Below are 22,272 nucleotides of genomic sequence, written 5' to 3'. Positions count from 1 at the left end.
AAAATAACCAGATTGTTAAAAAAAAAATTCCAAAAATCATATTTAAAAAACCCTTAAAATCAAATCATTTGAGGTATTTAGCACATTAAAATTTCCAAAGGTTGTTAATACAATTATAACCAGTTCTGAAGTCCATCTATCCTCAGCAAAATAGAAAAAAGCTGTTTTTTCTTATATGGGCTTATTTACAATAATATTTGTTCAACACAGTTAGTTATAGGGGAAAAACAACAGGAGCAGAAGCAGGAGCCGGAGCGGGCCGCAGGCAGGAGCTGATCAAGATGGTTTTCTAAAGAGCATCTCGGAGAACCATGGCTTTAAAAAAATCATTATCTAGGCTAAAAAATTTGAGAAGTTCTCATCCAATCTAGTGGTCGCCAAAACTGTAAAGATTAAAATTTAGGGAATATGTGGAGACTGAGGCAGGTAGAAATTAGTTTCTCTCTGCAAGGAGTATTATATTTTTTAGAGGTTTATTGAAGATTAAAGATTAAAGAAAATACAGGATAAGAGACACGTGTCCAGGCCATAGAGAGGCCTAGACACAACCTCACCTACATTATGAAAAAAAGCCACGCCTGCCCCAAAACGGAAGTCCAAGAGCCAAGAGACCAAAACCCTTTGCCACCAGCTTAAATCCTTCCTTGATCTCAGCCCACCTCAGAATTCCTGTGAGATTACAAAGCATTTTGGGGAAGTGGAGCAAAGGCTTGTGGGGATTGTAGTCCTGTATTCGAGTCTATTATTTACAGTTGTGAGGATCAAATGAGACATTTGTAATGTGAATAAATAACACTGTGCTTGGCACATATTAAGCACTTAATAAAACCTTGTTCTCTTACCCTCAGAGCAAAGGTATGCTAGAAGGGTCATGCTTGCACCAATCTCTTCATCCTCTTGTCCCTCTTAATTCTGAAAGAACTCCTGCCTTTTACACAAATTGTTAAGATGTGCACCCCTCTAACAAAGGCTTTTATTGATTCAAGGAAGTATGTAGAACCTGTTCACACTTGTTTTAATTTTTTGATTCAATTTTTAAAAAATGTACTTACCTAATAAAGGTATAGTTATTTACATGATATCTCCCCAACATATATAAGATTAAATCAGCCCTGCCTTTTTTTTTATATCAATAAGTGCTATATAGCATATATAGTTAATGGCTTGGGACTTAGATACATGTTTGAAAAATCTAAGACCTAAACACTGAATTCTCATAGCATTTCTAAAGCCAAAAATATCCTAAGCTGAAATTTTTTTCTTCCTAACACTGTCCAAAGAATTGGTTATCACCATTCATCAGAGGTAACTGCACATCAAGGAGAAAAAAAAAAATATATATATATCTCCAGATATATGAAGATATATACATGTAAATAGATCCATATCTGTGTTCCTACAGTTCATAAGGTATTATGAGACTAGAGACAGTCTAAAAACTAAACATTTGATTATGCTCCTAAATAATAGTCTGTAATACACAAATAAAGCAAAAAAAGTCTTAAAGAATCTTATAGGCAGAGTACATAATAAACCAAATACCAACTCTTAAAATGCCTACTAACAATGTTTTTTCTTCTATCATGGAAACCAGACCAAAATAAACTATTAAACACTTAGAGTAAAGGTATGCCAAACATTTCTCAGAACTTTCTTAAGTCTTAACAAAAAAAAATTAAACTTCCCCCCAAAAATGAGGCCTAAGTTAAATATTTTATTTGGCTTCTCAAAGATACTGAGAAATTGGGCATTAGCTCCAGACCAATTCCTGGACTTAGATCAAACACTGCCCTGTCATTTATCCAGTCAGTCAAAACAATGTTTTCCATCTAACCCATTAGTGTTTATATTCTAAAAAGCTGCTAATTAAATCCAGCTCTAGAAATCTATTTGTTAAATCCATACCATTTAATTTACAAATAATAAAGGGGAAGGAAGAGCAGATTTGTGCCAAAATGGAAAACGATCACTCCATGAAGTCAAAGAAAAAAATCCAGATTTTAAAAATTCATCAAATCTCAAGAGTAAACTACAATATAGTAACTTTCAATCATTTTGGCAATTCAGACTTCCTAAAGCTATTCTATAACCAAAGATAATGAAGTTATCCATAACTTGAAATTCGTCAAAATCTAAAAATACGAGATTACTACATAATAACAAATTAATTTAAATTTAGTGAAATTGAGTTTGGAACTCTAAACAAGTTTTTTCCTTAAGGTTACAATCTTTCATTCTAACAAACCTACATTTCACAGTGCTTTATTAAAGTTTATACATAAAAAGGAAGGTACCTCAAAACCACTGGTATACATTTTAAGAACCTAATGGCTTACATGGAAAACTCAATTTCATTTTAATTGCAGAAAATTAGCATTTTCCCCATTTAGGCAGGAATGTAAGAAAGATATTTCTGAAGCCTATTGTTCATCTGGCATCATAATCCATATACTTAATGTCATTATAGACACAACTAAAAAAGTGAGGCCTGCATACATTCAACCTTTTAAAATAAATCTCTAGTATTTATCAATATTTTTCACATTTATTTTTCATCTCAGAGGTTTTGCCCACAGATTCTGAAAGTGACATCAAGAATTCAATTACCAAATTAATTCACATAAACAACAGTTACAGTTTTTCTTATATCAACACCAACAAGCTTTTATTACATGTCCATTATGTATCCATTGCACAAACCTCTAAGAATACAAGTACAAAAATGCTACCAACTGTATTCTCAAGGAGCTTAAAGTCTATGGATGAGTACTGAATATATGCAATAAATACACAATGACCAGGAGACATGGAAGGCCTCTTGAAGGAAATGACACTTGAACTGAGCCTTGAATGAAGGTTAAAATCTCTAAGGGGCAGAGGTTAGAAAGAAGAGCATTCCAAGCATGGAAGGATAGGAGGATATAATGTCCTGTACCAAGAACAGCAAATATAGGCCATCCTTCCTAGAGTATAGAGTTCAAGAAAGGGAATAATGTGTAATCAGCCTAGAAAGATAGGCTGGAGCCAGAGTTTTAAATACCAAACAAGAGAGTCTGTGCTTTATCTTAAAGGCAATGATGAGAAGACACTAAAATTTCTTAAGCAAAAGAAATAAGGTCAGACTTGACAGCTGTGTGGAAAGATCAATCCTATAGCAAAGAGACATGGTCTGAAGACTAATTAGGAGCTACTGCAATAATCCAGGCAAGAGGGCCCTGGACTAGGGTGTTTGTGAGGTAAGAAATTAGGAGAAAGAGGGGTGCAGAATCCACAAGAGTTAGCAACTAATTAAATAAGTAAATAAGATTAGAAACCTAGGTGATGGGAAGAATGGCTGTACCCTCAACAAAAACAATGTTGAGTTCCAGGGGAAAAGATAAAAATAAAGAGTTTTCATTCATCAAACCATACTAAAACTCATACTTTAATAAAACTGGGGTTTTTCCCCCACAATTTTTGAGATAAATTTAAAAGATCTAGAATTTTTCCCCAGGACAGGGTAACTAACTCATTTAGACAGATCATAATGAAAACCTGCTTACATCATATAAGCATTTAATACACCTAAAAGCACAACTATGAAACAATATCATTCTTTTTTAAGTTAAGGTGTAGTGACTTTATTTTTTTCAGTTGGCAAACTTTAGACAAGAGGAAAAAATGCTTTCCTGATATCAGAGTTCATATAAGAAAAAATAATTTTTCTTTTCAAATGAATCCTGAATTTCTGGATTTACACACACACACAGCTTCTTCCAACTTCTAAGAAAAAAGCATTCTAGAAATTAAGTTACAATTAATACTACCCAAAAAGCAAAATGTGCTGAATGAGCCTGATTGATTACTCTGATTGATCCTAGGCATAAAAAGAGTGGAAGATTCAAGTTCAGTGGCCAGTCTATGCTACTCCTTTATAGTCAATAAAGACTTGGAATGTATACACAACAGTGCCTCTACTTCCAAATTACTCTTGAACAGTCAAGAAAAAGCCTTTAACCTAAATATTCATAGCAAAGTGGTTTTTCAAGAAACATCCCCCAAAATCTAAGTGCTTGCATGGGATAAACCATATCCCCGGCGATGTTAACACTCCATTCAAGCTCTGCCCGGCATGGGGTGAGCGCACAACAGTCACTGACTTCGCTGGGACAAAACTAGAGAGGATTAGTGCTAAGAACAGACTAAAAGGAGTCCTGCTCTGGAGCTTGGACAACTTTTCAAACTCCAAGTGCCTCGAATTCAAAATCTGATCGCCCTTCTCATACATTAGTACATTCCCCCACATACATACACATTAACATTCACTTTTCATACTCACATTCACTAACACACGAGAACACATAAACTTAGTAATACTAACAAGCACGCACACATTCCCACCCCCAACAAAAGACCTGGGATGGCAGGGGGACGGCCTAAGGTTTCCAAAGCCGCATCCTAGGGACGTAGCTCTGGGTCGGCCTCGGCTCGAGGCCTTCCGACTCTGGTCCCGACACCTCCTTCCGGGCCGCGACTCCCCAGACCATAGGAAAGATCGCGGCCCCTTCGGCCCAGCCCTACAAGCCCCGGGGCACCCCGCCAACCCGAGGCCCTCCCCTCACCTGTCAGGCGCAGCTTGACTGGCCCGTTCCTCCGGCCCCCGGGGTTAGACATGGCCTCGATCACAACCCCGGCGGCGGCGGCGGCGGTGGCTCGTCCAGGCCCTGGGCGCGGAACGCCGGCCCGGGCGTCTCCCAGTATCTGAGCGCGAGTCGGGCAAGCCGGGGGCTGGAGGGCAGAGAGGAGGCGCGGCGGAGTCACCAGAGCGTCCGGGGTTGGGGCTGGGGTTGGGGCCGGGGCTGAGGCCCGGGCCGGGGCTGGCGCTGGGGGCTGAGCAGCCAGAGCCGCGGCCGCGGCGGCCCCAGGGTCCCGGATGTGCCGAGAGTCCTCGCCATGAGCCGAGGAGAGAGCGGGACGCCGAGCTCGCTCCCACTGCGCCCGCCCTCTCCTCCGGCTCCTCGAGCTGCGGCCAGCCCCCCGCTGCCCTGCTTGGTTCGGCTAGTCGAGGCGGAGAGAGGCCGGTCTGTAGCGACGCTGGGACTGCGCTCGAGGATCCTCGGCTTCCTTCCTCCTCCCTCGGAAGGAACAAGCCCCAGCCGACGCAGCCACTCAGTCTGGGGAGGGGGTGGGAGCACAGAGCAGTCGCCGGTGGGGGGATGGGGGGGTGGGGAATGACAAAGGGGGTGGTAGTAAAAGAGCTGGGACGGGGCGGGGCATGTAACATCACGGGAGCGCGAGGGACGGAAGAAGTCGAAGCCAAGAGGAAGGGAAGAGGTCCGTACTCCGCGTCCGGTCCGCTGCCTCCGTCGGACAATCTTGACCCATTCTCTGGCCTTGGCACGCCTCCTCGCATGCCTTTCAGAATGCTGGGGAGGGAGAACTAATCCCTGAGCGGAGAGGAGGCAGATAACCGACCTCGTAGCGTCACTCCCAGCAAGGGAAGCGATTCAGTTCCATTCTTGAGGAGTAGGACCACGTCGCCCACCCCACTCCCCTACTTGACCAAACTCCAAACAGAATGACAACTTTGCTCCCTGATAGAGCCCCTTCTAATATTTAAAGCAAGAGCCACGCCGTGGCCGGAAGAGAAGGAAATGATTCCTCCTCGTTTTTCCATTGAGAAAACCTAGACACATAGAAGTTAAATAAAGCCCCCCCCACCCCCTTGCTAGCATTCTTCCTGGGACTGCTAGGCTACCTTCTCCTTTGATCCTGTTGCTATGACACTCCTCAGGCTTAGAGTCCCGCCCAAACTCTCCCTCGAGGGGTGACGGCTGCAAAGCGTTCCGGAAACTTACAAAGATAAAAAGGAAAAATAGACCCTGCTCTCAAAAAGCTGACGTTAATGGGGGAAGCAATATGAACATGAGATCTATACTGTATTCATACATGATACATTAAAAAGAGATTACATGTGCAATCATCTAGTGTCGCCATCGAGACAGTCTGGTGGGGCAAACCCCACCCCAACTCTGGGGGAAGGGGGTAAGGAAAAAGGAGAGGAACGGATTCTTCCAAGACCAAGCTTTTCTCCTCCCATTGGGTGGCCTAAGAGGGCGGGACCTGCACTTGAGTCTACTCCACACTTCCTCTCTTCCCAGCCAGGGCTGGAGAGTTGCCTGGGACTCGGGTTCAAAGTGGCATAAATTGGTTATTAAAAAAAAAAAAAGCGCTCTTCTGTAGCCTAAAGTAAAGCGAAGGCCTGAGGTCCAGTTTAAGTTCTGCCTTTGAGGAAACTTATAAAATTAATATTATTACTAAGATCATAAGAGCTTATATTCCCCAGGTGAGAGGTACTATAACTATAGCTGCAACTACATTGGAGCTGGGGTTAGCTTCCTGGACCTAAAGTCTGGAAGACTTGCATTCAGATCCAGTCTGACAACCCTTGCTAGCTGTGTTACTCTGGGGAAGTCACTTGTTCACCTCGGTTTCCTTCAACTGTAAAATGAGGATAATAGCCACATCTACCTCAAAGGGTTGTTGTGAGGATCAAATGAGATAATTGTAAAGTCCTTATAGGAGATATAAAAATCAGAATAAATGTATGTTGGTCAAAGTAGTCTTAATTGGGGGCGGAGCGGAATACATGAGCCTCGGTTAACAAATAGGGAAGTGAGAGCTGCAAAGGATAAAACCTTAACATAGGTGTCTTCATTTCTTAAACAGGCATCTTCAGTTTCTTTGTTGCCCTGGTCCCAGAACACACACAATGCCCTAAGAAAGACAATAGGTATTTCTCTTCTGTGACATTCACCACTTCCACTGCCTTTATCTACCCTGCCTCTCCTCTTCTTCTCACAGACTACTTTTCCAAACTTGCAAGTGCCACAAAAATCTGTGGCTTAAAAATTGCTTTCTCTCTCTGAGACTACAAATCCCAGAGTTCCCATTGAAAGCTCAGAACTCCTTCTTACCCATTTGCTCCTAAAATCATCACCAAACATGTATCAAGCATTTACCCTATGCCAGGCACAAGCCTAATTAAAAGCCTAATCCTAAAAAATACTAATAGGGAGCCATTGGAATTCATTGAATAGGAAAAAGTGGCATCTACAGTCTTGCTGATGTTATTAGCAAGGCAACAACAGACTCAAGGTAGAGAATTCAGTTAGGCTAGTAAATAGTCCAGATGTGAATTTATGAGAGCTTAAACTAGAATGATTAATGTATTTTGGGGGAAAAGGAAATTACCTAAGAAGTGTTGCAGAGGGGGGAAAAAAAGAATTAGATTTGACCATGTGAGATGAGTGAAAGTGAAAAATTAAGTATTGTAATTGAGATTGCAAACCTGAATGAGGATGCTGCTGCCCTCAACTGGGCATAGGAAAATTTGGAAGAGATTTGAGTAGAAAGAAAATCAATTCTGTTTTGGACATTTTGAGTTTGAGATGGGGCCTATATAACGTAGGAGAGTACATCTATCTATAGAGATCTAGGAATCATCTGCACAGAGATGATAATTGTACCTCTGAAAGCTGATGAGAATTCCAAGTTTGAGAGCATAAGGAAAATACAGAATAGGGCCCAGGACTTAGAAGATTCTTAGAATTCTTAGAAGATTTCTAGTTAATGGAAGTGATATAGATGTAGTATAGATAGATATAGATAGATATAGTAAAGGAAACTGAAAAATAATGAAAAAAAAATAATGATTAGTCAGTTAGGAGGTAAACAGAAAGAAAGAAGAGGCATAAAATCCCAGAGAATGCCCAGAAGCAGGTGATTCAGTGTCAAATGCTTCAGAGAGTTTAAACAGGATAAAGACTGCAAATAATAGACCACTAGATTTGGAAATTAAGAAATTACTGGTTACTTTGGAGAGAGAGTTTCAGTTGAGTGATGAGACTGGAAGCCACAAAGCAAAGGACTTAAAATATAGGGATAGGAGAGTCCTCCATTTGGAGGAACTGAGTATAGATGGCATTTTCAAGTTTAGCCAAGAAGGGGAAGAGATAATAATAAGAGAATAATAGTTAATGGCTATGGTAGGATCAAATAAGGATGAGGGAGACTTGGACATTTTTATAGTTAGCAGGGATTAAAGATTAGAGTGAATATCAGGGACAATCTGTTATATAGGAGAGAATAGGATTATAAAATACTGTGGCCAGTGAAAGACGATGTGACTGAGGAAACAAAGGTTTGAGTTTTTGAGCATATTGATTTGTTAAGCAATGCATGGTAATTGCCCAACAAATTGGTTGTTGTAGCCTTCCTCAGCTTTGGCACTGGACCCCAAAAACACAGGGAAGATTGATTTTTATACATTAAAAACAATTACCCAAATGTTGTTGTTCTGGGGTTCTCAGTCGTATCCAATTCTTTGTGTGAACTCATTTGGGCTTTTCTTGGCAAAGATATTGGAATGGTTTGCCAGTTACTTCTCTAATTTATTTCTAGATGAGGAAACTGAAGCAAACAGGTTAAATAATTTGTTTAGGGTCACACAGGTAGTAAATGTCTGAGGTCAGATTTGAAAACTAATGGACACATACAGAATCAGTTTTCAGATAAAGCATATGAATTGCTTGAGATATATTATTGTGAAAAAAAATTCCTTGCATCAATTTTTGTATCTAAATGGAGTTCTGGTCAGTATAACCTAGGTTCTTAGTGTGAAGATTGGATTTGGCTCTCCCCTGATTGTAACAATGAAGGTACTTAGCTCTTCCCTGATTGTGAAGATTTAAATGATAACTCATGTCTATTTTTAGATTTTAATCCCCATAAGTGTAAATAGCCTACTTACATGTTAAGTATGGAGACCTGCCTATTTTTGGATTCAATCACAAAAAGTACAAACATAGTACTTAAAAGTTAAATATGAAGATCTGCCCATTTAGATCTAATCACCAAAAGTGCACATACCCCACTTAATCATGAAGTGGGAGGTCTGTGACCCACATGTGAGATGGGTAACAAATCAGAATTGACTAATTACCTTCTGGGCAGTCCTAGAGTAGAACATCATCTGTGATTGGTAGACTAAAATTAGGGGAAGTAAAGCAAGAGAAAAATGCCTTTAAAAGACAGAGTGCTACACAGAGGGAGGGGATTCTTGGAACAGAGTTCAACGTGGACTTCCACTTCTGATGGATGTCAATTCTTCATGCTTTCAAGTTGAGGCTGGTGAAGGGGGGGCAGAAGAATCTGCTGACTGGACTGACACTTGGTGAGTGAAAAGCTGACTCTTAACTGCTGGATTTTCTGAAGAGACTTCCTGAGTCCTCAGCTTTACTGAGGTCAGCTGACACTAATTCTCCCTGCCCAGAGGGGCCAGGAGTAAATTACATAGTGCTCAGGCTAGGTATCTTACCTTATCCTCTCTCTGATTTCTTGTTTCACTCTTTCTGTATTTTGTAAATAAATTGTTAATAAAATCTCCTTGGAATTAATTAAATTCATGGCAACCAAACTTTTAAATAATCCAAGTTCAACCCTTTAAAAAATTACCCTTTCCCCCCCTTACATTAGTTAAGGGTCTCTAAACAATAGGCAGAGGTGGTCTAGCTTTCAAGCCATGCAGAGCTAGGTTCAAACAATGCAATGGAAATTCTTCATATTTCCCTCAAATGAACAAAATTTTCTCACAGGACAGAAATTAGACTAGACCTATAATTAAACAGAAAGGAAACTGAGGGAGCTCCAGAATTGAGTCACAAGATAGTGTGATTCACTCAATTCTGCCCCACCACTTGCTGCTCCAATCACCTCAGTTTTCTTAATAAAAAAGGGATAGCCTTGGCAAAGAGAAGAGCCACTTTTTCATCAGAGACCAGAGTAAAGGAAGAGACAGTGGGGGTTAATGTCTGAGGGATGTGCATGAATAATTTAACAATCACAACAAATTAATTCATTTTTTATTTTTAAAAAATTCATTCTTTTTCTAATATAACCAGCAACAAAAAAGTCAAGCATTTTCATTTACAAAGCAGAACAGAAAAAATGAGGATTGTACATGAAGAAGTGTGATCAGCTTGTTTTTCTCTTAAGTACATAATTAATTCAACATATTATTTTCAAAATTGTCTAGCTAGTCTATTTCTAATGAACTTAGCCTTCATTCTGTCCCCTTCATTCTTTCAATTCTAAAGAATTTTTTCTCCCCCAACTGAAAATCAAATCAAATCTATGTAACAATAAGTATAGTCAGCAAAACAAAATCCCACAATGGTTATGTACAAAAATACACGTCTATTTCTACATAATATCTCTGTTAGGAGGTGGACAGTATTTCTCATCACTAGTCCTCTGGGATGATAATCAACCATTTTGTTGATCAAAGGATTTTAAAATTGTTTTTAGAATGTCAATATTATAATATAAATTGTTTTCTAGGGTCTGAATTTATACAAATCTAAGGTTTCTCTGAAACTTCATTCACCATTTTGTATAGTATAATACTATTACATTATATTCATATAGCATATGTTGTTCAGTCACTCCCTTTAATTTTTAAAAAGCAGCTGTAAATATATTTGTAAATATCTGTTTTCATCTTTATTTGATCTCTGGGAAATAGGTCTAATATTGGCATTGCTTGAAAGAGAATATACATAATTATGTTATTTTGGGGGCATAGTTTCAAATTGCTTTCCAGAATGCCTATTCTGATTTTCAGCTCTACCCACAGTGCTTCAATGTTGTGTATTTTCCTACAACCCCTCCATTTGTAATTTTCCTTTTTCATCAATTTTATCAATCTGATGAATGTGAGGTATAAGCTGAGAGCTGCTTTAATTTGCATTTGTCTAATTATTGGTGATTTGAAATCCTTTTGTGTCTCAGATAGTTTGTATTTTTTCTTAGAAAACTTCCTTTTTGGGCAGCTAGGTGGGACAGTATATAGAGTGCCGGGACTGGAGTCAGAAAGACTTGAGTTCAATTCCAGTCTTAAGACACTTCTTAGCTTTGTGACTCTAAGCAAATCACTTAACCTCTATCTGCCTCCGTTTCCCCAACTACAAAATGAAGTTAACAATAATAGTACCAGGGTTCTTGTGAGGATCAAATGAAGTAATATTTGTAAAGCACTAGGAACATAGTTGGCACTTAATATATGCTTATTTCCTTCTCTCATGTTCTTTGATGATTTATTAATTGGGGAATAGAAGTTATACATCATGGATTCTTATAGACTTGAATTTTTACGTATCTTGGAAATAAGATCTTTATAAGACAAATTTGCTGTAAAAATAGTTCTCCAGTTAATTGTTTCTTTTCAAATTTTAAATGAATTGATATTATTTGTATAAAAAACTTTAATTTTAGGTAAACAAAATTGTCTATTTTGTCTTCTACAAAGCTCTCTTTCCTGTTTAGTAAGAAACTCTTATCTAAAGAGCTAAAAGGTAATTTCTTCTTTATTCCTCAAATTTGCTTATGATATTACCCTTTATGTCTAAATCATCAATCCATTTGGAGTTTATGTGAGTTGTTCTAAATCTCATTTCTGTCAAACTGGTATCCAGTTTTCCCAGAAGTTTCCATCAAACATGAATTCTTACACCAAAACCTCCATTTTTAAGGAGGAGGCCCAGGCCAGCCATGTCTTCACTCCTCTCCAGGCTACATTCCTTCCTAAATTTTCAACATTTTTTCTACAATGTTATTACTCTCTGGGGATCAGTTTTACAGCTCTCCTCTGTGTTTCTTCCTCTATTAAAACATAAACTAATTGAAAGTAGGGATTGCCTTTTGGGGGGGTCTTTATTTGTATTCCCACACATAGTAAGCACTTAAATGTTTGTTATTCTTGTTGCCCTTATAGTTAGGGTCTTTGGGTTTATTGAACATTAGGCTGGTAGATTCACTTGCTTCTATATGTTGTATACCTTAACATTTCCACTGATCATCCTCTGTATTTTTTTAAAAACCATAACCTTCCATTTTAAAAAAATATTTATTTAATTAATTTATAATATTTTTCCATGGTTACATGATTCAGGTTCTTTCCCACCTCCCTCCTGTAGCCAACACTCAATTCCACTGGGTTTTACATGTGTCATTGATCAAGACCTATTTCCATATTAATATTTGTGCTAGAGTGATCACTTAGAGTCTACATCCCCAATCATATCCCCATTGAACCATGTGATCAAGGAAATGTTCTTCTGTGTTTCTACTCCCACAGTTCTTTCTCTGGATGTGAATAGAGTTCTTTCTCATAAGTCCCTCAGAATTGTCCTGGATCATTGCATTGCTGCTAGTAGAGAAGTCCATTACATTCGATTGTGCCACAGTATATCAGTCTCTGTGTACAATGTTCTCCTGGTTCTGCTCACGGTATATTATCAGTCTTCATGATCCCTTCTGGATAGTGTCCTACCCATGATAATGAGGTTAGGCTTACTGTTATAAGGGTACTGCAGGATCACCATCCTTGACCTTGTCTACATTTCCTGATGCTGGTTCTTTTAGAATCTCTGTAGTCTCTAGGGTGTACTCATCACTTATATGTACTTCCAGGACACAATTTTAACATAAGAAGTAATTCCATCTTACCACCCCATCTATGCTCTGCCATTGCTTTTCTGCCATTGCTTTTCTGCCATGAGCTTCAGCAAGAGTTCAGCAAGTCACTAGAGTAAGCTCACACCTCCAAAGGTCACCAGCCTACCCCCTTGTGCAGTGCTAGGCAAATTGAAAGACTGTGATTGGTTCCCGTAAAGTAGAGAAACAACAGGAAATGATGTCAAGAAAACTGCTTTAAAAAGGCCAGCTCGAGGATTCAGTAATTCACTCTGCCTTGGTGAGCCTGACTGGAAGAAGAGACTCTTTCCCTGGATCCTGCATAGGGCTTTCTAATTAGGATTTAGTATTGCTTTTGGATTTGAATTTGCAGTCTGGACACATTAGGATTAAACTTAGGGTATTTTGTAGCTAGGCAGTACTTTCTCTTTGTCTACATTTTTCCACTTTCATTCTTTCTACCTCTTTGTAGATAAAGCTGCTAAAATTCATTTTGACTTAAGCTATAATATTTTAAAACCACAACCACAATATTACTTTAGAATTCTCATATTTAGCATAAGACCTAAATTTAAATTCTTACAATGATCAAGGATAACCTTAGTGGTTGATGCTGGAAAAGATGTCTTCGAATTCTGTGAGAAAATTTTCTCTTGCTTTAGAATGCTCTCTCTATGCATAGCATCTTACTCTTTAAGATGGAAAAATTATACTAGTTCTTATTGCCTGGGGGGACTGTTTATTCCACTTGTATGGTCAGAGTTATATCAATATTAAGTCATTATACATAGTTTCCCTGAGAACCTAAACTTATTTAGTTGGTATAGTCCATGTATTCCACAAGTACTTCATCCCTGATCATGGCCTTCTGTATCAGCTTGTCTAATCAACAAAGAGTCAGAGACCTTCTCTCTTTCCTACTGGTAGATAGTTATAAACTTCACATAGTTTTTTTTTTGATACTTTCTACACTACCAAAATGGTTATCCAGGAACTTCATGCATTCAAAAACCGTCTCAGAGCACTATATTTCCAATGTGTGACCATGTAGGAAATCTTACAATGCTATTATAGTAAATGCCTTTGCTTTGAGTTAATTCTGTCCTCTGGCTAAGTCAAGTGAAAGGTAAATACACTAGTGGATCCACAAAATTGAGCAGAAGAACCACAAAAAGTCTTCAGTAGAATCTTGTCCAGGATGAGTTTTATGGCCTGAAGATAAGCCGGTGAAAATATGGTATTTTTTCTTTTGTTTTTGGACTATAATAAGTCTGTTTTCCATAATATTTTCAAGTGATACCAATTGCCTTGAGATAACTTTTGTGGCACTGAGTGTTTAAGTTCTAATATTATTATGTCCATTAGAAGCATAGAAACAGAGATAAAATTATTTTTCCCACTTACATGTAAAAAACAATTTTGGACATTAATTTTCTAAAATTTTAAGTTCTTTGTCCTCTCCCTACCTCTCCTTGCCCTCTCTGAGATGCTAAGCAATTTGATACTGATTAGATAGATAGATAGATAGATAGATAGATAGATAGATAGGTAGATAGATAGATAGGTAGCTAGGTATATATATTTATATATATATATGCTATCATACAAAACAGATTCCTCATGTTATGGGAAAAGACACATAAAAATGTGAATGAACAAAGTGAAAAATGGTATGCTTCAATCTGCATTCAGACTCCATCTGTTCTTTCTCTGGAAGAGGAATAACATTTTCACAATGTTTTCTTTGGGATTATCTTGGCTCACAATATTGATGAGAATAACTAAGTCATTCACAATTGTTCATCATATATATTGCTGTTACTGTGAACAATGTTCTCCTGGTTCTGCTCCCTTTTGTTAAGGCCCCAGAGCAGAGGCAGGACTGGGACCAGAGTTCCATGAGTAAGGAATGGGGAAAATAGTAAGAGGAAATGCAAAGGTAGAAGTAAGAAGGATCTCACCTGAAGATAAGGAGTAGGGAAAAGATAAGAATCACAGTCACAAACACAGTGTGGGGTCAGAAGGGACCCAATGCTGGTGGCAACAGGTTCAAGTTTATTGCAAACTGTAGATCTTTTAAAAGTAAAAACCACAGGAATTACAAAGATCACCTGTGAGAAAGGTCTATGGGAAAGTGTAACAAGAATGTAGGTAGTCTCTGTGATAAGCCCAAAGATCCCAGCTTTTGGGACAAAAATCCACTATTTGATAAAAACTGCTGGGAAAATTGGAAGACAGCGAGGGAGAGATTAGGCTTGGATCAATATCTCAAACCCTACACCAAGATAAACTCAGCAACAAATTGGGGGGTGGGGGGGGAGGAATCTTCATAACAAAAACCGCTGAAAAAAGTCTAATTACTCAAATTTATAAAGAGCTAAATCAATTGTACAAAAAAATTAAGCCATTTGATAAATGGACAAGGGACATGAATAGGCAATTTTCAGATAAAGAAATCAAAACTATTAATAAGCACATGAAAAAGTATTATAAATCTCTTATAATCAGAGAGATGCAAATCAAAACAACTCTGAGGTATCACCTCACACCTAGCAAATTGGCTAATATGACAGCAAAGGAAAGTAATGAATGTTGGAGGAGATGTGGCAAAATTGGGACATTAATGTATTGCTGGTGAAGTTGTGAATTGATCCAACCATTCTGGAGGGCAATTTGGAACTATGCCCAAAGGGCGCTAAAAGACTGCCTGCCCTTTGATCCAGCCATACCACTGCTAGGTTTATACCCCAAAGAGATAATAAGGAAAAAGACTTGTACAAAAATATTCATAGCTGTGCTCTTTGTGGTGGCAAAAAATTGGAAAATGAGGAGATGCCCTCCAACTGGGGAATGACTGAACAAATTGTGGTATATGTTGGTGATGGAATACTATTGTGCTCAAAGGAATAATAAACTTGAGGAATTCCATGGGAACTGGAACAACCTCCAGGAATTGATGCAGAGTGAAAAGAGCAGAACCAGGAGAACATTATACATAGAGACTGATATACTGTGGTACAATCAAATGTAATGGACTTCTCCATCAGTGGCAGTGCAGTGATCCTGAACAACCCGGAGGGATCTATGTGAAAGAACACTATTCACATCCAGAGGAAAAACTGTGGAAGCAGAAACACCGAAGAAAAACAACTGCTTGATTACATGGGTCTATGGGGATATGATTGGGGATGAAAATTCTAAATGATCATCCTAGTGCGAACATCAACAACATGGAAATAGGTTCTGATCAAGGACACATGTAATACCAGTGGAATTGCATGTCAGCTACGGGAAGGGGTGGGGGGAGGGAGGGAGGGAAAGAATATGATTCTTGTAACCAAGGAATAATGTTCTAAATTGACTAAATAAAGTTTTCAAAAAAAAAAAAGAATATAGATAGTGCAATTGGTAGGATAATGGTTGGGGCAAGATAATGGTTCCAGGAATCATCCGTGTTCATGGAACAGTAAGCAATCTTGTTATGGGAAACTAAAAGAAGGTGGAGGCAAGGGCACTTGAACCCATTCTCAGACAGACCATGAGATTTTTGCCACTGATGGCTCTCAGATCTTTATCTAAGATAGACCCAGAGATATCAACTTCTAACATCCTTTATTCTACATTAGTTCATGTAAGTTTTTCAACATTTTTCTGAAATCCTCCTGCTCATTATTTCTTATAGCACTAAAGTATTCCATTACAATTGTACACCACAACTTTTTCATCCATTCTCCAATTGATGGGTATCCTCTCAGTTTCCAATTCTTTGCCAATACAAAAGGAGATGCTATTAATATTTTTGTACAAATAGGTCACAGTAGACACTTTAAATCATTTTTTTTTATTTCAGTAAGGAGTAAACCCCAAGAGCTACAAGTGCACTTTTATACCTCCCTGTCTCCTATCCAGACTGGAGGAGGCAGGAGTGATGCCCTAAAGGATTTTTTACTCTATTGCCATCTTCTCCCATTCTTCCTCCACCTATCCTAGAAGAACACTCAGTCTCACAAAAGTTATCTCAAGGCAACAGGTATCACTTAGAAATGCAGTGGGAGTTTCCGGTCAAGATGGCGGCTTAGAGAAAGCTAAAGTTCAGATCTCTGGAAACCCTTCCTGACCAATCTCAAACTATAAGGTCCTAAGGCACCAAAATTCAAAACAATCAACAGCACAGACCCTGGGAATCCTCCTCCTGGACCTGGACCTGGATCAAAAGGTACGGCCCCCCTCAAAAGCCAGAACCCGAGATCACTCGGACCTAAGGAGTAGGAGCGCAGAGTCCAAGGCTCCGGGAAGCCGCAGCCCCGCCCCGCTCAGAGAGCAGGGTCCTCTGAAACAACAGCAACCTCAGGGCGGGCAAGACAGCCTCACCAGCTGGATCCTGCTATCCAAGTCTCAGTGAAAGTCACTGCCCTCGGAGCTCCAGGAAGCCGCGGCTCCTTCCCCCGCAGAGAGCAGGGTCCTCTGAAACAACAGCAACCCTCAGGGCCGACAAAACAGCCTCAAGGCCAGCTATTCTGAAGGCAACTTCCGGAAAGCAACCTGACCCAGTCCAGTCGAGGGGGCACCTTAGCAGCAGGGAAGCAGATAGAGCCGGGGGAGAGTGTGGTCCCCTGGTCCAACCCTTCCATTCCAGTTCCAGTGAAAGTCATTGCCTTAAGGCATACTCAATTTAACCCATGGAAAGCTCATAGAACTGACAATCTGCCCAGTACTAAAGCCTCTGAACACCAGACAGAGATAAGAAAAGCTAATCCTCCACATTCAGAGATGGCAAACTCCACAGAAGCACAGAAGCCCCAAAATCCCAAGAAAAATAAGAAGAAAGGGGCGACTTTGGACACATTCTATGGAACCAAAATACAAAATACAGAGGAGATAGAAGACGATGCACAAGAAAATGCTCCGAAATCTTCCAAAGGAAATGGAAACTCTCCACAAACCCATGAAGAATTTGAATCAGAAATGACCAAAAAGATGGAAGCCTTCTGGGAGGAAAAGTGGGAAATAATGCAAAAGAAATTCACGCATCTTCAAAACCAGTTTGACCAAAGTGAAAAGGAAAACCAGGCTTTAAAGGCCAGAATCAGGCAGCTGGAAGACAACGATCGTGTAAAAGAGCAAGAATTAATAAAGCAAAGCCAAAATAGCAGGAAATTAGAAGAGAACATAAAATATCTCACCGACAAGGTGACAGATCTGGAAAACAGAGGGAGAAGAGATAATTTAAGAATAATTGGACTTCCAGAAAAGCCAGAAATAAACACCAAACTCGACATCGTGATACAAGATATAATCAAAGAAAATTGCCCAGAGATTCTAGAACAAGGGGGTAATACAGCCACTGACAGAGCTCACAGAACACCTTCTACACTAAACCCCCAAAAGACAACTCCCAGGAATGTAATTGCCAAATTCCAAAGCTCTCAAACAAAAGAAAAAATCCTACAGGAAGCCAGAAAAAGACAATTTAGATATAAAGGAATGCCAATCAGGGTCACACAAGACCTTGCAAGTTCTACTCTGAATGATTGTAAGGCATGGAACATGATCTTCAGAAAGGCAAGAGAGCTGGGTCTTCAACCAAGAATCAGCTACCCAGCAAAACTGACTATATACTTCCAAGGGAAAGTATGGGCATTCAACAAAATAGAAGACTTCCAACTTTTTGCAAAGAAAAGACCAGAGCTCTGTGGAAAGTTTGATACCGAAAAACAAAGAGCAAGGAACACCTGAAAAGGTAAATATTAAGGAAAGGGGGAAAATGTTATCTTCTTCTTTTACTCAAACTCTCTTCTATAAGGACTACATTTCTATCAATCTATGTATACTAACATGTGGGGAAAATGTAATGTATAAATAGGGGGTAAAGAAAGACCAAATAGAATAATCTTTCTCACACAAAGATTCACATGGGAAGGGGAGGGGAAGAAAACTCCTATAAGAAGGAGAGGAAAAGAGGGTTTTTTACTTAAACCTTAATCTCAGGGAAATCAACTCTGAGAGGGAAAAACATCCAGATCCATAGGGATCTTGAATTCTATCTTACCCAACAAGGGATTGGATGAAATGGTTTCCAGTTTTCTCACTCCTCTGGCTATGGTCAATGTTGCTCCCTAAAAGATGATGGCTATGTGGCAAAATCAGGGCACTAATGCATTGCTGGTGGAGTTGTGAATTGATCCAACCATTCTGGAGGGCAATTTAGAACTATGCCCAAAGGGCAATAAAAGACTGTCTGCCCTTTGATCCAGCCATAGCACTGCTGGGTTTGTACCCCAAAGAGATAATAAGGAAAAGGACATGTACAAGAATATTCATAGCTGCGCTCTTTGTGGTGGCAAAAAATTGGAAAATATGGGGATGCCCTTTGATTGGGGAATGGCTGAACAAATTGTGGTATATGTTGGTGATGGAATACTATTGTGCTCAAAGGAATAATAAAGTGGAGGAATTCCATGGGGACTGGAACAACCTCCAAGAAATGGTGCAGAGTGAGAGGAGCAGAACCAGGAGAACATTGTACACAGAGACTGATACACTGTGGTATAATCGAACATAATGGAATTCTCCATTAGTGTCAAGGCAATGTCCCTGAACAATCTGCAGGGATCTTTGAGAAAAAACACTATCCACAAGCAGAGGAAAAACTGTGGGAGTAAAAACACCAAGGAAAGGCAACTGCTTGACTACAGGGGCTGAGGGGATATGATTGGGGATGTAGACTCTAAATGAACATCCCAGTGAAAATACCAACAACATAGAAATGGGTTCAGACAAAGGACACAAGTGATACCCAGTGGAATCACATGTCAGTTATGGGAGGGTGGTGGGAGGGGAGGGAGGAAAAGAAAATTATTTTTGTATCCAAGAAATAATGTTTGAAATTGACCAAATAAAATAATGTTTAAGAAAAAAAAAAGATGCAGTGGGAAATATCAAGTAACTAAAGCCTAGTACTCCAACCTTTACCTTGCAACACTACCCCTAGAAACTGAATAATACAATTCATCAACATGAAAAATTATAGAGGAGCCTGGTTCTCTGACATACATTCCATCACACCCATATAATACAACAATTAAGAAAACCAAAGAAAAACAAAAGTATCTCTCTCCAACACAGAAATACACAAAAGATGGCTAGAAGGAGTTGAGAGAGAGAAAGATGACACAAGAGTAACTGGCCCTGGACATGGCCTGCAGCTTATGAGCATTACAAGAGATACTCCAGGCAACCTATGAATATATAGAAGAAAAAAACAAAAAAAAAGTCTATGTGATAAAAGAAACCCAATAGGCAAATTTAATTAATGTAAAAATGCCGCAACAAGGACAAGCAAAATCATAGGGGGGAAATGGTTTGTTTATAAGAATGCCTGGAGGAGATGAAACAAGAGGCAAAACATCAACTTAGAATTTATATAAAATCTTTGAAGAAAAAAAACAATGGAAAAACAAGTTGCTTAGAACAAAAAGGGGACCCACATCGTGGACACCTCAAATATAGAATGAAACATTCAGAACTCAGAAACTCCATAAGACAACAAGAAATGTTAAAAGCAAATCAGAAGGTTGGGGGGTGGGGTAAGAGGGGAGAATAAATTGTAAGGTATCTAACAATTGAAAATAATTAACCTGGGAAACAAATCAGGGAGTGAGAAATTAAGACTCAATAGACTCTGAAAACAAGTAGCAAAGAACCTTAATACCATGTTTTTAAAGCTACGTATAGCCTTCATAATAAGCTTATCTCACACTTACACAGCATTTTAAAATTTACAAAGCTTTCCTCAGATAGATAACATTTTATAAATAAGGAAATTAAGCTTAAAGAGATTGTGACTCACCCACTGTCACAACCACCTCCATTCTCCATTTAAGGAGAGCATCCAGGGCAGCTTTCTTAATATTTCCCACCAAATTACACTCTTCATCAGTGCTCACTAGAATCTCATCATCCTGTAAGATCACATCAGACCTCCTTTCTACTCCCTACAGAAGGGTTCTCTCTCCTTCCATCTAATTGGAGGTGGAAGATGGGCAGTGGTGAGCTACTCCCAGATTCTCAGTTTAGGAGGGCACTAGGGACATTCATTTCATCATTTCCTATTTGGATATACTCCTCTGGACTTTATCATGTCCCTAGAAGGGAACCACTACCTCCCTCTCCTTTTCAGATTCTTTTTATGTATTGTCTTCCTTATTAGATTGTGAGATCCTTGAAGGGAAGGGCTTTCTTTTGCCTTTCTTTGTATTCCTAAGCACTTAACATGGTATCTGGCACATAGTAGGTACTTAATAAATGTTTATTGTCTGGTAAGGACAATAAGTTCGATAGGGTGTTATGGAGAACCACAGGAACAGTAGTCAAAAGACTTCTGTCACTCTTGCCCATTTTATTCTTAGAACTTCAGCTCTGAGAACATTTCTTAAATGAGTTCTCAAATTATAAAAGGAAGTTGCTTGAATCTTTTGAAAATGAAAATGGTCAACCAGTCATTTTCTGAAAAACATCCAACCTGAAAACACTCAGGGATGTCAGCCTAATCTAAAGATTTCAGGCAAAAGAAAAAAAAAATTACCACAAACCTCTAGAAAGAAAGGGTTCTCAAGTACTAAAAAAAGTATTACAGATCAAAAAAAAAAAGGCAAAGCAAACCAAAAAACCAATCCATGCTATATCTACTATTGGAAAAGAAAAACTCATGTTACTAGATATACTCTGACTCTCATGAAGAACCAAGCAGGTTACTTTTCTCTTATATTACCCTATATGTATGTACCCTAAGGGATTATGGGGTGTCTCACTTCTCTCAGTCTTTTAGCTCAAACCCCTACTGGCATTATTTCTCCAATTTGTTAGAATCGTCTGGACATTTTATATTTAAAAATATTTCATTTATTTATATATTCATTCATTTATTTATTTTGCAGTTATCAAATATTTACTTTTTCTCCCTTACCTATGGAGGAAAAAAAAAGAGATACCATATAAGCATAGTCAAGCAAAATAAATTCTTACATTCACCATGTTCAAAAAAGTATTCCTCATTTTGCAAAGTAGATCATTATGTTTCTGTCATGCAGTGGGGTGCATTCTTCATCAGTGCTCCAGAATTATAGTTAACCATTTTATTGATCAGAGTTCTGAAGTTTTTAAGAATTGCTCATTTTTACATTATTGGTGGTATTATAATATTAATTTTTTTCATGTTCTACTTGTGAACTGAAGAAAAACAAAAGTATCTCTCTCCAGCACAGAAATACACAAAAGATGGGTAGGAGGAGCTGAGAGAGAGAAAGATGAACCCACCCAATTCAACACCTAGTTCTCTATCCAATGTACATGTAACTGCCCCCTGTCCTTTCTTCTTCTTTTTTAACCCTTTTAATTCTGACAGAATTAGCATTGATTCTAAAGGGCCAGGCAATTAGGGTTAAATGATTTGCTCAGGGTCACACAGCTAAGTCTCTGAGGCCAAATTTGAACCCAGATCCTCCGAACTCTAAACCTAATTCTCTATCCATTGTACATGTAGTCCCTTCATTTCATAGTGGGGTAGGATTCTATTACATATATAACCCATAATTTGATCACCTATCCCCCCTTCTAGTTCTTTGCCACCACAAAAGAACTTCTAGAAATATTTTGGTAAATATTTTGGTCTCTTTCTTTGATCTTGTTGGGAAAGAGACCCAGTATTGATATTGCTGAGTGAAAGGATGCTGTTTAGTAAGTTTGGGAGCATAACTCCAA

General features: G+C 38.8%; 1 protein-coding gene across 2 annotated transcripts in view; it reads right to left on the bottom strand.

Moving 5' to 3' along the window:
* The window catches only part of SMURF2 (SMAD specific E3 ubiquitin protein ligase 2), a 144,784-nt gene extending 139,559 nt beyond the window's left edge, over nucleotides 1–5,225 (bottom strand). The window contains exon 1 of one of the 2 annotated variants that reach the window (XM_007482787.3): nucleotides 4,602–5,225. In XM_007482787.3, the coding sequence (XP_007482849.1) occupies nucleotides 4,602–4,653 (52 nt within the window). In that variant the 5' untranslated portion in view covers nucleotides 4,654–5,225. The remainder of the gene's footprint in view (nucleotides 1–4,601) is intronic. The other variant, XM_056817279.1, reaches the window with a different exon arrangement.
* Between the last annotated feature and the right edge of the window lie 17,047 nt (nucleotides 5,226–22,272).

This window comes from Monodelphis domestica, chromosome 2, assembly GCF_027887165.1.
Source record: "Monodelphis domestica isolate mMonDom1 chromosome 2, mMonDom1.pri, whole genome shotgun sequence".
Taxonomy (NCBI): Eukaryota; Metazoa; Chordata; class Mammalia; order Didelphimorphia; family Didelphidae; genus Monodelphis; species Monodelphis domestica.
Note: the sequence above shows the minus strand (reverse complement) of the source record. Positions and strands in the feature narration are given on the sequence as shown.